At 39.5% G+C, this 12384-nt stretch overlaps 2 protein-coding genes across 2 annotated transcripts; one reads left to right on the top strand and one right to left on the bottom strand.

The window, feature by feature from the left end:
* Positions 1–918: 918 nt before the first annotated feature.
* LOC114541026 lies at positions 919–2247 on the top strand. The gene has a single exon (XM_028561017.1). The coding sequence runs from the start codon at positions 919–921 to the stop codon at positions 2245–2247; it is 1329 nt and encodes a 442-aa protein (XP_028416818.1).
* An 8016-nt stretch (positions 2248–10263) lies between these two features.
* LOC114541025 lies at positions 10264–11532 on the bottom strand. The gene is made up of 2 exons (XM_028561016.1): positions 11415–11532; positions 10264–11291 (listed from the first exon to the last, which is right to left on the bottom strand). Exons 1-2 carry the CDS (start codon positions 11530–11532, stop codon positions 10264–10266), a joined length of 1146 nt encoding a protein of 381 aa, XP_028416817.1.
* Between the last annotated feature and the right edge of the window lie 852 nt (positions 11533–12384).

The following is a 12384-nucleotide window of genomic DNA, read 5'->3' as shown; positions in this document are numbered from 1 at the left end:
AAATCGACGACGAGCTGCGGGAATCCGGTGAACAAAGACTGCCATTGTTGACGACGCCAGACGAAGGAAACCTAGACCAGAGCCATATATCGACAGCCAGTACGGGAAAGATCATCAGAGCAAAGCTTCCGAAACTAAAGCTTAAGAACTTCAACCGTAAAATATGTGAGTGGCCCGAGTTTTGGGACGGGTTTTCAAGCTCAACAGACAACAATGACGCATTGTCTGACGTTGACAAGTTTGCATATTTGCGCGGATATTTGGAAGGACCAGCGAAGTCTACAATTGCCGGCTTAGCGTTAACAGGGACAAACTACAACTGTTCCGTTGGAATTGCTTAAGAAACGGTTCGAAAAGAAAAGCATAGTTCAACGAGCACACGTGAATGAACTCATACAACTGCCGGCAGTTTACAAAGAAAGGGACACGCAGAGACTACGGAAGTTGTTTGACAGCTGCGAAACGAATAACCGCGCCTTGAGAGCCCTGGGGGTGAACGAGAACTCGTATTCCGCTATTGTTGTTCTGACGATCATGGAGAAGCTGCCGGAGCAGTTTCGCTTGACTATTACGAGAGGGCAGAACTTCCTCGAGTGGTCAATGGAGGAAATGCTACAAGCCTTTGAGAAAGAGCTTGAACTACGTGAAGCGCACGATGCGGTGGGATCGAAGTCGGGTCGAGAGTACGGAAAAAACGATGGGAGTTCGGCGTCGGGTAGAAAATATGGTCAACAACATGGAAAAGATCCACAAACACGAGAACTGTGAGGGAGTAAAGGATCCGAAGACACGAAAGAGTTTGGCTCGCAATACGGTAGATGTTCTGTTTGTTTGTTTAAGGGTCATAGAGCCAGTAGTTGTAAGGTCGAGAACAAATGTAGTGTTTGTGATGGGGCTCATCATGTTGCACTGTGCGAAATGAGTCCTAAGAGCGAGGGTAAGCATGACGAAATACCCAAGCCTAATGACGAATGTAAAAACGTACCCAATAACACGAATGTGCATGTGACTACTCCTAATAGTAACTTGCATGCTGGAACTGGTAGCCTGGTTGCCTTGCAGACAGCACGTGGCGTTTTAAGGGGGGAAAGGGTGGTTAAGGTGCAGGTCCTCTTTGACGCGGGAAGTCATCGTTCCTTTGTTACTTCCAAAGCAGCTGGTCTCGCGAATCCCAGGGGTATAAGAAGGGAATTGTTAGGAATTAATACGTTCGGTCAAAAGTGCGTAAAAGCTGAGCACAGGGAAGTGGTTGAATTAAAGCTTGAACCTCTTAACGGAAATAAGGTTATCACACTGGAAGCATTTGTAGTGCCGGAAATATGTAGCATAGGAAATAGCCATGTAGAGATAGCGCGGAGGGAGTATAAACATCTGGAAGGTATATGGTTTTCAGATGTTTCTAAGTCAGAAGATGAGTTAGAAGTAGATGTTCTGATAGGGGCAGACTACCTTTGGAGCTTTCAGACAGGGACAACCAAGAGAGGTAAATCAGGAGAACCTGTTGCTATAGAAACAGAATTAGGGTGGGTTTTATCAGGACCGCTGAGAGTACAAGACATTGAGAGAGCGGAGCCAGTCCAAGTGAATTTTGTAGCACAGAGATTGAGTAGTGAAGACAGTTTGGAGAGTAATGTGCAAAAATTATGGAGTTTTGAAGGGTTAGGCATTAGTGAGGAAGATAAGGTACATGAAGAGTTTTTAGATGAAATATCATTTACAGGAAGTAGATATTCAGTCAAACTGCCCTGGAAGGAGAGCCATAAGAAGTTGCCTGACAACTATGCAAATAGCTTAAGTAGAATGAAGGGTCAGCTGCGACGACTGAGGAAAGAGCCAGCATTGTTAGCAGAGTATGATTCTATCATCAGAGACCAGGTAGAGCGAGGGATAGTGGAGCCAGTATCTGCATTAGAGAAGGTTGAAAGGGTTCATTATTTACCACACCAGGCAGTTATTCGCAGGGAGGCAGTGACCACTAAACTCCGGATCGTCTATGACGCATCATCCAAGGAAGGTAAGTCTGGGACATCGCTTAACGACTGCCTACATGTTGGGCCTTCTCTCAATCCATTATTATACAGCATATTAATACGGTTCAGAGAAAATAGGATTGCTTTAGTTGGTGACATAGAAAAGGCATTTTTGAATGTTGAAGTAGATAAGGCGGATAGAGATTGTTTGAGATTTTTGTGGGTCAATGATATAGAAAGTGATAAGTTGGAGAGTTGTTTAGGTTTTGTAGAGTAGTTTTTGGAGTGAATGCATCACCATTTCTACTGAATGCAACCTTAAGGCATCATTTAACAAAGTATAACGAAATAGATGCTGCATTTGTAAGAAAGTTGCAGGAAAGTTTTTACGTTGACGACCTGGTCAGTGGTGAGAGTACGGTAGAGAAGACCTTTGAACTTTATGATAAGGCTAAGACAAGAATGGCACAAGGGGGTTTTAGATTAAGGAAGTGGTTGACCAACAGTGAGGTGTTAAGGAGTAAACTAGAGATTCACGAAAAAGATCAGGGTTCGTCAGAACAAAGCATCAATGATCAGGAAACATATGCTAGGTTATCTTTGGGAGCAGTAGGGGGTGAGTCAAAGGGCCATAAGGTTTTAGGGCAGGTGTGGGATAACCACAAGGACGAACTGAAATTTGAAATTTCCAAGGTGGGAGAAAAGGCAGAGACGTTATCGCCAACAAAGCGGAACCTCCTGAGCATTTTAGCCAGTTTGTTCGATCCTCTAGGGATAATAAGTCCATTGATAGTTAGTGCCAAGATCTTATTCCAGGAGGTTTGTAATAGTAAGACGGGTTGGGACGACAGCTTTAAGGAAGAGCCTTTAAGAAAGTGGGAAATCTGGTATAGGGATTTGATTGAGACCAAGGAAATCACTATTCCTCGATGCATATACCAACATCCAGCGGAAGAGGTTTTAGGGTGCACATTACATGGGTTTGGCGACGCTAGTAAGAAAGCATATTGTGCGGTAGTATATGTTGTTTATTATACAAATGTAGGAAGTTATGTCCGCATGTTAACATCAAAGGTAAGAGTAGCACCTCTTAAAACAACTAGCATTCCAAGGTTAGAGTTAATGTCTGCGAGGCTCTTAGCGCAGTTACTAAAGTCAGTGAAAGATTCATTAGAAAACCAGGTTAGTATAGATAATACGAAGTTGTGGCTTGATAGCATGACAGCACTCTACTGGATAATGAACAACGGTGAGTGGAAACAATTCGTCCGCCACAGAGTAAATGAAATCCTGAAATTAACAAACAAGGAGGATTGGGGACATTGTCCTGGGGTGGAAAATCCCGCGATATAGGGTCTAGGGGTGTAGTTGCTTCACAATTGAAGGATAACAAGCTATGGTGGGTGGGGCCTGATTGGCTTATTAGGTCTAAGGAGGAGTGGCCGAAATTTGAGGCTGCTGCCAAAACAAGTACGGTCTTAGAAGAAGAACGAAAGTCTTCCGTAATGGTCGTAGCTAGTAGTAAAGAGTTAGCTAGTATAAGCAAAGTGATAAATCTGGAGGATTATGGGACAGCGGAACGACTTTTCAGAGTAACAGCATGGGTACTTAGGTTTGGGTTCAATGCACGAGCAAAGTCTAAGGGCATGGAAAAGCGCTGTGGAGAATTGACAGTAGAGGAGCTTGACGAGGCGGAAAATAGATGGATTAAACAGGCTCAGGCAGAGTTAAAGGAGGCTAAAAAGTACGCCCAGATTAGTAACAGTCTAGGCTTGATGGAAGAAGGAGGTATCATAAGATGTAAGGGTAGACTGCGTAACTCTGAGCTAGAGTACAACACGAAACACCCAATCATTATTCCCAAGGATAATAGATTAACTGAGCTGATTGTCAGAAAATGTCACAGTGAAGTGCACCATTGTGGGGTTAGGGCAACCTTGGGCAGGCTAAGGACGAAATATTGGGTCGTGAAGGGAAGGCAAATGGTAAAGCGAGTTATAGGTAAATGCGTCACCTGTAAGAAATTAGAAGGAAGGGCATATGGGGGGAGACAGATGGCAGATTTACCAGGCTTTCGAGTGAAGGAAGCTGCTCCTTTTTCTAATGTGGGAGTAGATTTTGCAGGTCCATTGTTTGTTAGGTGTTGCACCAAGGCATCCAAGAAGGCGTATATCGCATTATTTTCCTGTTGTGTGACTCGAGCAATACATTTAGAGCTAGTGCGTGATTTGTCTGCGGAGACATTTCTGTGTTGCATGAGAAGATTTGCAGCGAGGAGAGGAATGCCGAGCCTAATAGTGTCAGGCAACGCCAAGACGTTTAAGGCAGCAGAGAGAGCAGTAAAGAAGTTGTTTAATCAACCTAAAGTAAAAGCAGAATTATTAACGAAGCGAGTAACTTGGAGGTTTAACTTAGAAAGATCACCTTGGTGGGGAGGGTTTTTCGAGCGAATGGTTAGGAGTGTTAAACGATGCCTCAGGAAGGTTTTAGGCAATGCCAAATTAACAGTAGATGAACTTAACACAGTATTAGTAGAGATAGAAGGCACATTAAATTCCAGACCATTGACAGAAGAATATGAAGAGTTCGAAGGCGATGTATTAACGCCATCACACTTAATTTACGGAAGAGCAATTAATTTCATACCACGGAGGGAGGTAGCTAGGGAGGAAAGTAGTTGTGGAGAAAGATTCAAATATATTACATTGAAATTACAATATTTCTGGACCAGATGGCAAAGGGAGTATCTCATAGGGTTACGAGAATTTCATAAAAGTGGTAATCGAAAGGCAAGAAGTTTGAAGGAGGGCGAAGTAGTTGTAGTTTATGGAGAAGGAGAGAAGCGAGGCAAGTGGAAACTAGGGAAGGTAGAACAGCTAATTTTAGGAAATGACAGCGAGGTTAGGGGAGCTAAGTTAAGAATAGCAGGAAAGGGTAAACCTGTTTACCTGAAAAGACCGGTGCAGAAACTTTACCCGTTGGAAATTCAAGCTCGACCGGGTGGGAACGGGATGGAAGGGAATTCCCCTTTAGGTGAGGCAGAGGGTTCCTTGCATGATCTGCATGAGCGTCCGAGACGAGCTGCTGCTGAGATTTCAAAAGCGAAGACAAGGGCGATGCTTGATTCATAAACGTGTATGAATCAAGGTGGGTGGGATGTTGTAGGTCCCCGCGCAGTGCCGCCAGTTCCGCGTGCAGCAGTTAAGTTAGCACTTTATGTAAATATAGTTTTGTTGTTTGTAAATACGTCACAAGGACACATTGTTGATTCGGCACAAAGACACGTTGTAATGTAATATAGCACTATTAATTAACGCTTGCATTGAATTTTGATACCATTATTGAGACAGATCGTAGAGGAAGCATGAACTCACGCTGTAAATAGAATCTTAAAATAAACAATAGAATACAGTCCCCTGAGTGGTTTTTTACGTGGACCAGTGTGCGCGGCATCGATTGGGAATTCTGCAAAAACCCTTATTGTGCAATGACTTGTACAACGAAATTTGCCTGGTTCAATGTCAATGTCCTTGTTAACAACACCATTGCACTGTATCCTGTTGCTAAGTGTATATTTTACTCTTTTGAAGTTTAATGTTATTACTGGAAAGGATGGTATTTTCCAGGGGAACCAAGCATCTTCAACTGATGAAATTGTTACTTCCATCTCTGCTGTTAGATTATCTGTAAAATAACAGAAGCATAGTCTATATGCATGTATGTATACTTTTGTATGTTTCTTTAAAATGTACTAGTATATAGTATAACCTGCCATTCGCACAAAAATTATCATCATAAGCATACGGGGCCATAACTATAGAAATAATTGGAGAGGTGCATATTCATATATTCCTGTACTGCCCGACAGATTTATTTTGTTGGAGATTGTTTTTGTGATTGCTTACAAAATAAATTGTTGGGGAGAACACAAATATATGAACATGCACCCCTCCCAATTATCACTCTATTTACGGCCCTGTAAGCATAGAGAGTAAGCTTGAGGGGCACTTTGTCTTAAGGCATCTACTCGATTAGAAAAGGGCATTTTCCTCATAGTTTTAGTAAGAGGAAACGGAGAAAACTTACTCCCTCCCTGTAGAGCTGTGCACCAGAGCCGGTGGGCCGGAACTGGAGTTTTGGCCTTTTTTGCCGGAGCCGGAGTTTGTTCAACTCCAGCAAAACTTCGGCAGCACTTATTTGTGCTGCAAACTTATTTGTGCTGCAAACTACTGTCGCACATCGGCAAAAAAAAACTGAATTTTTTTGGCTTGAGCTGGAGGTGAAAAAACCGGAGTTTGCACAGCACTACCTCTCTGGTTCTTATATGTATCATACTGTTACGATACCTTCATTATGTTCTTTAACGTTTGACACCACAGGTACTTCATCAAAACTTCTGTTAGAGTTCTGGTATAGAAATAAAAATGTTTAATAGGCAAGATGCTGTAACCATAGAGTCTGACACAATTTTGAGTGGCTGGAAGGATAAACTAAAGATTTCTTCCTGCCCTTTGAAAATGTCACACACTTCACATGATATACACTGTGTACTTAAAATACAAAGTTACCTATACTGGTAATGGGAAAGTATTTAATATAACCTCCTGTTCTTCTGGGTTTACATTGCCAATTGCAACATTCAATGATTTCTCCTTAGAAAGTAAGCTTGATTAATTGATTTATGAATTAAGGAAGAGTTATTTATTAATTTATTATAATAGTACATATATTTACAGTATCTATTACTGGAAACAGTTATCTATCATTAAAAGGATACTTTCCACAAATAACTTTTTGTGTGCTTGTCAACAATATGTCCCTCCGTTCATTCAATGGGACAGTTTCCATTGTTTTTGTATTTATTATTGTCTGATGAAGAAAAACAAGTTTGGCTTCTAAAAAAACTTGTTTTCATATCCTTCAGGAACATGTTTCAGTTTTAATAAAGCCTTCATCATATCCGCTTCTTCTTCAACAAGTTTTTTCGCTCTATTAATACCAATTTCTCGAATATTTGGCAAGTAGTCACAACCAGCTACTATACACATTTCAAGGAAATTACTTTGAGTCATGCCAAGATGTGCAAGGGCTTGGTTGAGTTCAATGTAATCACATTCTCCATTCATTTGCATTTTAAACAAAACCTGAAATACAGTATAAAGAATGCAGAAATATAATTATTGTTATCAAATATAAACAATCACAAACTGGTTGAAATAAGGCAGCTATCAGACATGACTATTCTCAAGGGACTGTTCACACAGGGGTTGTAGCCAGGATACAGATCCCATGTTATGACAGGAATACCCCCCCACCCGCAGTATTCGCAGCAATCAGAAATTTACACAATTCTGTCTGTATAAAGTCTTGCAATATACAAGACTGGCATTTTTGAAGAGCCCAAATATATATTTTTACTGGGGAGTATATAGACCCCATAGCATAATTAAGGCATACAGACTTCACCTAGCCTAGGAAATACCCTGCTTGACAAAGTCCTACCTTTTCTAAGTCCTACCTTTTGGCATCCAAATGCAAGTAAGTCAGAATCTTCACTAATTGCAAAATCGGCTTGCCCATTTTTAACAATATAAGGAATTTGTGCATCTGCTTCATACGGGGCAACAATATAGTTGATATTTTTATCACGACACAACTAGAACAACAAACGTACAGGTATAAAATACGAGTATAAAATTCATCAAAGATGTTAATAACACGGAGTTCAAATAAAACTAGTGATGGTACCCTGATAAATTCAGTGGTCATAGCGTATGTGATGCGAGTTGCTCCAGCCAACAGCTTGTTCGCCGCCATTACTTCGCCTTTATCTCGAAGTTCGGTAGCTTTTGCTCTGGGTTCCTCTCGGCGTCTATATACGTTTATATTTAAAATAAAATCGTGAAATAAATATATTTACGTTAACACTGAACCTGTGTTTTGTGTGCATTGAAGCAGTCAATTTCTACAAATTTTAATAAAATGGACAGGCGAAGTAATTTACATAAAGTTGCGCCGACAAAAACAAATACTCACTTTGTCCTTTTTACGCGTTCATGTTCTTTCGCTGGTAATCTTAATCCATCAAAGACAACATACGGTTTAACTTGGTTTCTTTCAAGAAGATCGAGGTAGGTATTAAGAAGATCGCACAATCTAAAATTGTACGGTATTTGCAGATTTGTACGCAAGTATTCAAAATTGCAAACATACATAAACACACACCCCTGCACACACTGAAACACTACTGAAAAATATACCTGCTATCTTCGCCATTTCGACTGTAGCTTATACAGCGCTCTATGCAACACGCACGAAGCATCCACTGCAGCAGTTTGTCCTTTAAACTCGTCAAGTTTTGCTTTTCGTGTGACATCTCTCAAATACGGCAATAATGTTTTGATTCCCATCGCTTTTTTTCTGTCGGGAGCTGTTCTCCATGCGGCGTCGAATGCAAAATGAGCAATTTTTGTGATTTTACCCATAATTCCCCGGAGCGTAGTGCGCACACCGCCTGGCTTTGAACATGCATTGTTAAATTGAAGCAGAGTATCTCGAAGTAAGATTTTAGATTATGCAAGTCTGCGAAGCAGATGTAGTGTAATATTAATTATATGAAAGATATGAGATGAGATTTAACAATGCATTCCTGCCCAGGGTTTTTCCCTCCCATGCATTGTTACTAGTTTTGTTGTTTGTTTGTTTTTTTGTTTTTTTTTTTTTTATCTGTATAGGTTGTTTCATAAAAAGATGTGGAGGGAACCAGAACTTTATGTTATAGTTATTTGCTTCACTGTATATAATTTAAAAGGAGTGACAATAAAGACAATGCATTGTTAAATCTCGTGTCATATCTCATACAATTGCTGCCGAGCCTCAGCAAGGCAGCACACTATTCTTAACGTCACATGACGTTCTTACTTTCTTGTGCCCAGTCCCCCGCTGAGTTATGTATTGTCAACATAAATCTTGATCTGCTTTCTGCTTTGGTAGATGTCTGTCCATTTCCCGGGAGCTCATTAAGAATTCAAGTCATTAAGAATGCAAGTCTGTAAAATGAGGGGGGTGGTCAGACTTTTCTATTGCATCCTGGGAAGCACTTTTTAACAGCCATATTGCTAAGTATTCAACAGCAATACAAAGGCATATTCAACAGACGTACGAAGGCAGATTCAACAGCTGTGTGAAGGCATATAAGTAAATTCATTTGCGTGGTGATGTTATGCTAAATATTCAGCAGCCGTATTGCTAAGTGTTCAAGTAATTCAAAAGCCATCAACCATACGAAGGTATATTCAACAGCTTCAAAATCAAACTTGTTGAATGTTGTGCGTACTTCACACTTTGGTGCGGTTGAGTTTGAGACAGAATTTCATACATATATGTGATTTCGAAAGAGGAATCACCTGAACATTACAAACCTCTTAAAAGAGTGTGTCATTCTGTACTATTTACGAAAGTATAGTGAAGTTCCACAGAATAGAGGCTGAGAAAATCACCATGCAAACAAATATATTTATATCCCTTTAAACGGCTGTTGAACATTTGGCCTTAAGACAGAATTTTATTATTTTTTGGCGTAACCCATTTTCATGTTACACACTGTTTGAAAAAGCATATTATTTCTAAGTAATTACAGAGATTTGAAGAAATTCTATAAAAAAGCGGCTGAGAAAATTGTGATTATTTAGGAATTACTGTCGCCCAGCTTTGCTGCACGCTAATTAACAATTAGATTATGAGCTCAAGATTTCTATGAGGTGATAGTTGATGAGGGCGAAGCCCAAATCAACTGTCACCTCATAGAAATTGAGAGCAAGTAATCTAATTGTTTCAGTAGAATCAGAGATCAAGCACAATTAAAATATTCGACAAAATAATGTAATAATTTATTTCCTCATTAAATAAATAATTAACACGTTATTAATAATAATACGTAACATCACTAGGCATGCATGCTTGCATGCACGTCTTCGAACAGTTAGATAAATAATTAGTTCAGACAAGTCGTAAACAAACAGCCATGCAAGAATTTATCAAGGAAAACTTATAAAAAAGTGAAACTGGCTTGGGTATAAGTATATAAATCATTCAAAGAAGAAATCCTTGCATTTTGGTGTAAGGCTTTTCAACGATAGTTGTTGACGATTGAGACCGAGCAGTTGTTGAAAGTGTATGGCTGTGTTTGGTTGAAGTAGTTTGGATGAATATTTTGAACACTTCGGTTTGACACTGATGTTTTTTCGTCAAAATATTGGATCGCCAATGCACCATCGCCAGGACTTGCTGATTTCTAAAGAGTGGAGGCTTCGTCTTTGCTGTCTTCGTTAATAAAATGGCTTAATATGTTGGACATATTTTCTTTCTGGCGAAAGGACGGGCGAACGCTGTAAGACTGGATTGATTGGTCTGACTTATGACCACTAACAGATTTTATGTGCCTTGCCTCTACATTACTGTCCGAAAGAACGGTAACAGATGTTGCACGGACACAGTGGTTGGTCAGATACTGCTCGATTCCTGCATTTTTGCACATAACTTTCATCATGTTAACCAGCATCGCTTCACCAACTGGCGCTTGACAAAACCAAACCTCCTCAATATCTGGATTAAATTTCACAGATTCTGATCTTCGTCGCTGAAAAAGACTTTCTACGTTCGGGTTGAGGTGTTTCAGATAGTTTTCCAGTGTTTTTACGGGACATCGAAGAGAATCTGGGGTTTCAAACATTTTCCCATCTGACTCGTCAGCACTGTCATCGGGACCTCCTTGATGATTTTTTTTCGCCAACATTGTTCCAGGTAGGTCCTTTTGAAGTTCGTAGTACTTTCCTTTGCCTGGAGTTTCCCAAAGAACTAGCATTTGCTTCAACAGTTTTCGTTGGTTTTCTCGCCCCCTTTTTCCAAAGTACAGTGTAACGTAAAACCATGCAGTTCGGAGTATTTGAGACAGGTTTGTTGTTTTAGCTTTGCCAAGTTTCCCGGTCTTGAAAAGTTGTTGTAGTTGCTCTTTCGTTATGGGATTTTTATGGGTTACCGAACTTATTTTCCCCTCCTTCATCATATTGACACAAATAGCGTTAAGTGTTTTATTTGCCAAACTGACCTCCGGGTTGCCAACTATTGACCAAGGTTTGTTGTTTGGTTGTTGTCTCAGGTAGCGATTGAGTGCTGCTCGAATAGCTTTTAGCGAAGAAACTTTAAAACACGTCTCATTTTTCTGCCAAACACAGGCATAAAACAGCTGCAGATATTCATTTAGCTCTGCTTTCGACTGCTCCTCAATAGGAGTGCTTAACTTGTCTTGACTTGCAAACCATTCTTAAAGAAAAAGGTTGTTTTTGGTTTACTAAATTTGTTGTTTTTGTATTTGTTGACATTGTTATTAAAATGTGAATGACTCAACCTCAATGCATGTTTAGTTAATTTAATTAAACTTTTTACCTTTAAATATCTTGACCCCGTATTTTGTAGCAGCTTTAGTCTTCTCTGGAATTGCCTTCTCAAGTAAACAATCAAGTTCATCCTCAAAAACCTCAGAAAACCGCGAGCCGGAGGCCATTTCTTTAAAAAATACGCCAGAAATACGACTGTTTCGCTACTCGCTATCTATCAACAATTAGATAGCGAGTAGAGCAGCCAATCAAATTTCAGCATTTGCAATAGTATGCTAGTATGATTGATATGGTAATCCAGTAACCTAAGGTAATCTAGTAACCTATGGTAATCTAGTAATCTATGGTTATCTAGTAACCTATGGTAATCTAGTAACCTTTAGTAATATAGTAATCCATGGTAATCTACTAGCCTATAGTAATCTAGTAATCTAAGGTAATCTAGTAACCTATGGTAATCTAGTAATGTATGGTAATCTATGGTAATCTAGTAATCTATGGTAATCTAGTTACCTATGGTAATTTAGTAATCTATGGTAATCTAGTAACCTATGGTTATTTAGTAATCTAAAGTGATCTAGTAATCTATGGAAATGTAGTAATCTATGGTAATCTAGTAACCTATGGTAATCTAGTAACCTATAGTAATGTAGTAATCTAAGGTAATCTAGTAAACTATGGTAATCCAGTAAACTATGGTAATCTAGTAATCTATGGTAATCCAGTAATCTATGGAAATCTAGTAAACTATGGTAATTCAGTAATCTATGGTAATCCAGTAAACTATGGTAATCTAGTAATCTATGGTAATCTAGTAATCTATGGTAATCTAGTAACCTATGGTAATCTAGTTACCTATGGTAATCTAGTTACCTATGGTAATCTAGTAATCTAAGATGATCTAGTAATCTATGGTAATCTATGGTAATCTAGTAACCCATACTAATCTAGTAATCTAAGGTAATCTAGTAAACTATGGTAATCCAGTAATCTATGGTAATCCAGTAAACTATGGTAAT

This window comes from Dendronephthya gigantea, unplaced genomic scaffold (assembly GCF_004324835.1).
Source record: "Dendronephthya gigantea isolate DGI-Jeju-01 unplaced genomic scaffold, DenGig_1.0 000261F, whole genome shotgun sequence".
NCBI lineage: Eukaryota > Metazoa > Cnidaria > Anthozoa > Malacalcyonacea > Nephtheidae > Dendronephthya > Dendronephthya gigantea.
The sequence above is the reverse complement of the archived record's forward strand: the minus strand, read 5'-3'. Positions and strand labels throughout refer to the sequence as shown.

Excerpts from the sequence above, each read along its gene's own strand:
- LOC114541025 (XM_028561016.1), bottom strand. The coding sequence starts at position 11,532 with ATGGCCTCCGGCTCGCGGTTTTCTGAGGTTTTTGAGGATGAACTTGAT. Across the intron at positions 11,292-11,414 it reads CGGGGTCAAGATATTTAAAG|AATGGTTTGCAAGTCAAGAC; the intron begins GTAAAAAGTTTA and ends TTTTTCTTTAAG.
- LOC114541026 (XM_028561017.1), top strand. The coding sequence starts at position 919 with ATGAGTCCTAAGAGCGAGGGTAAGCATGACGAAATACCCAAGCCTAAT.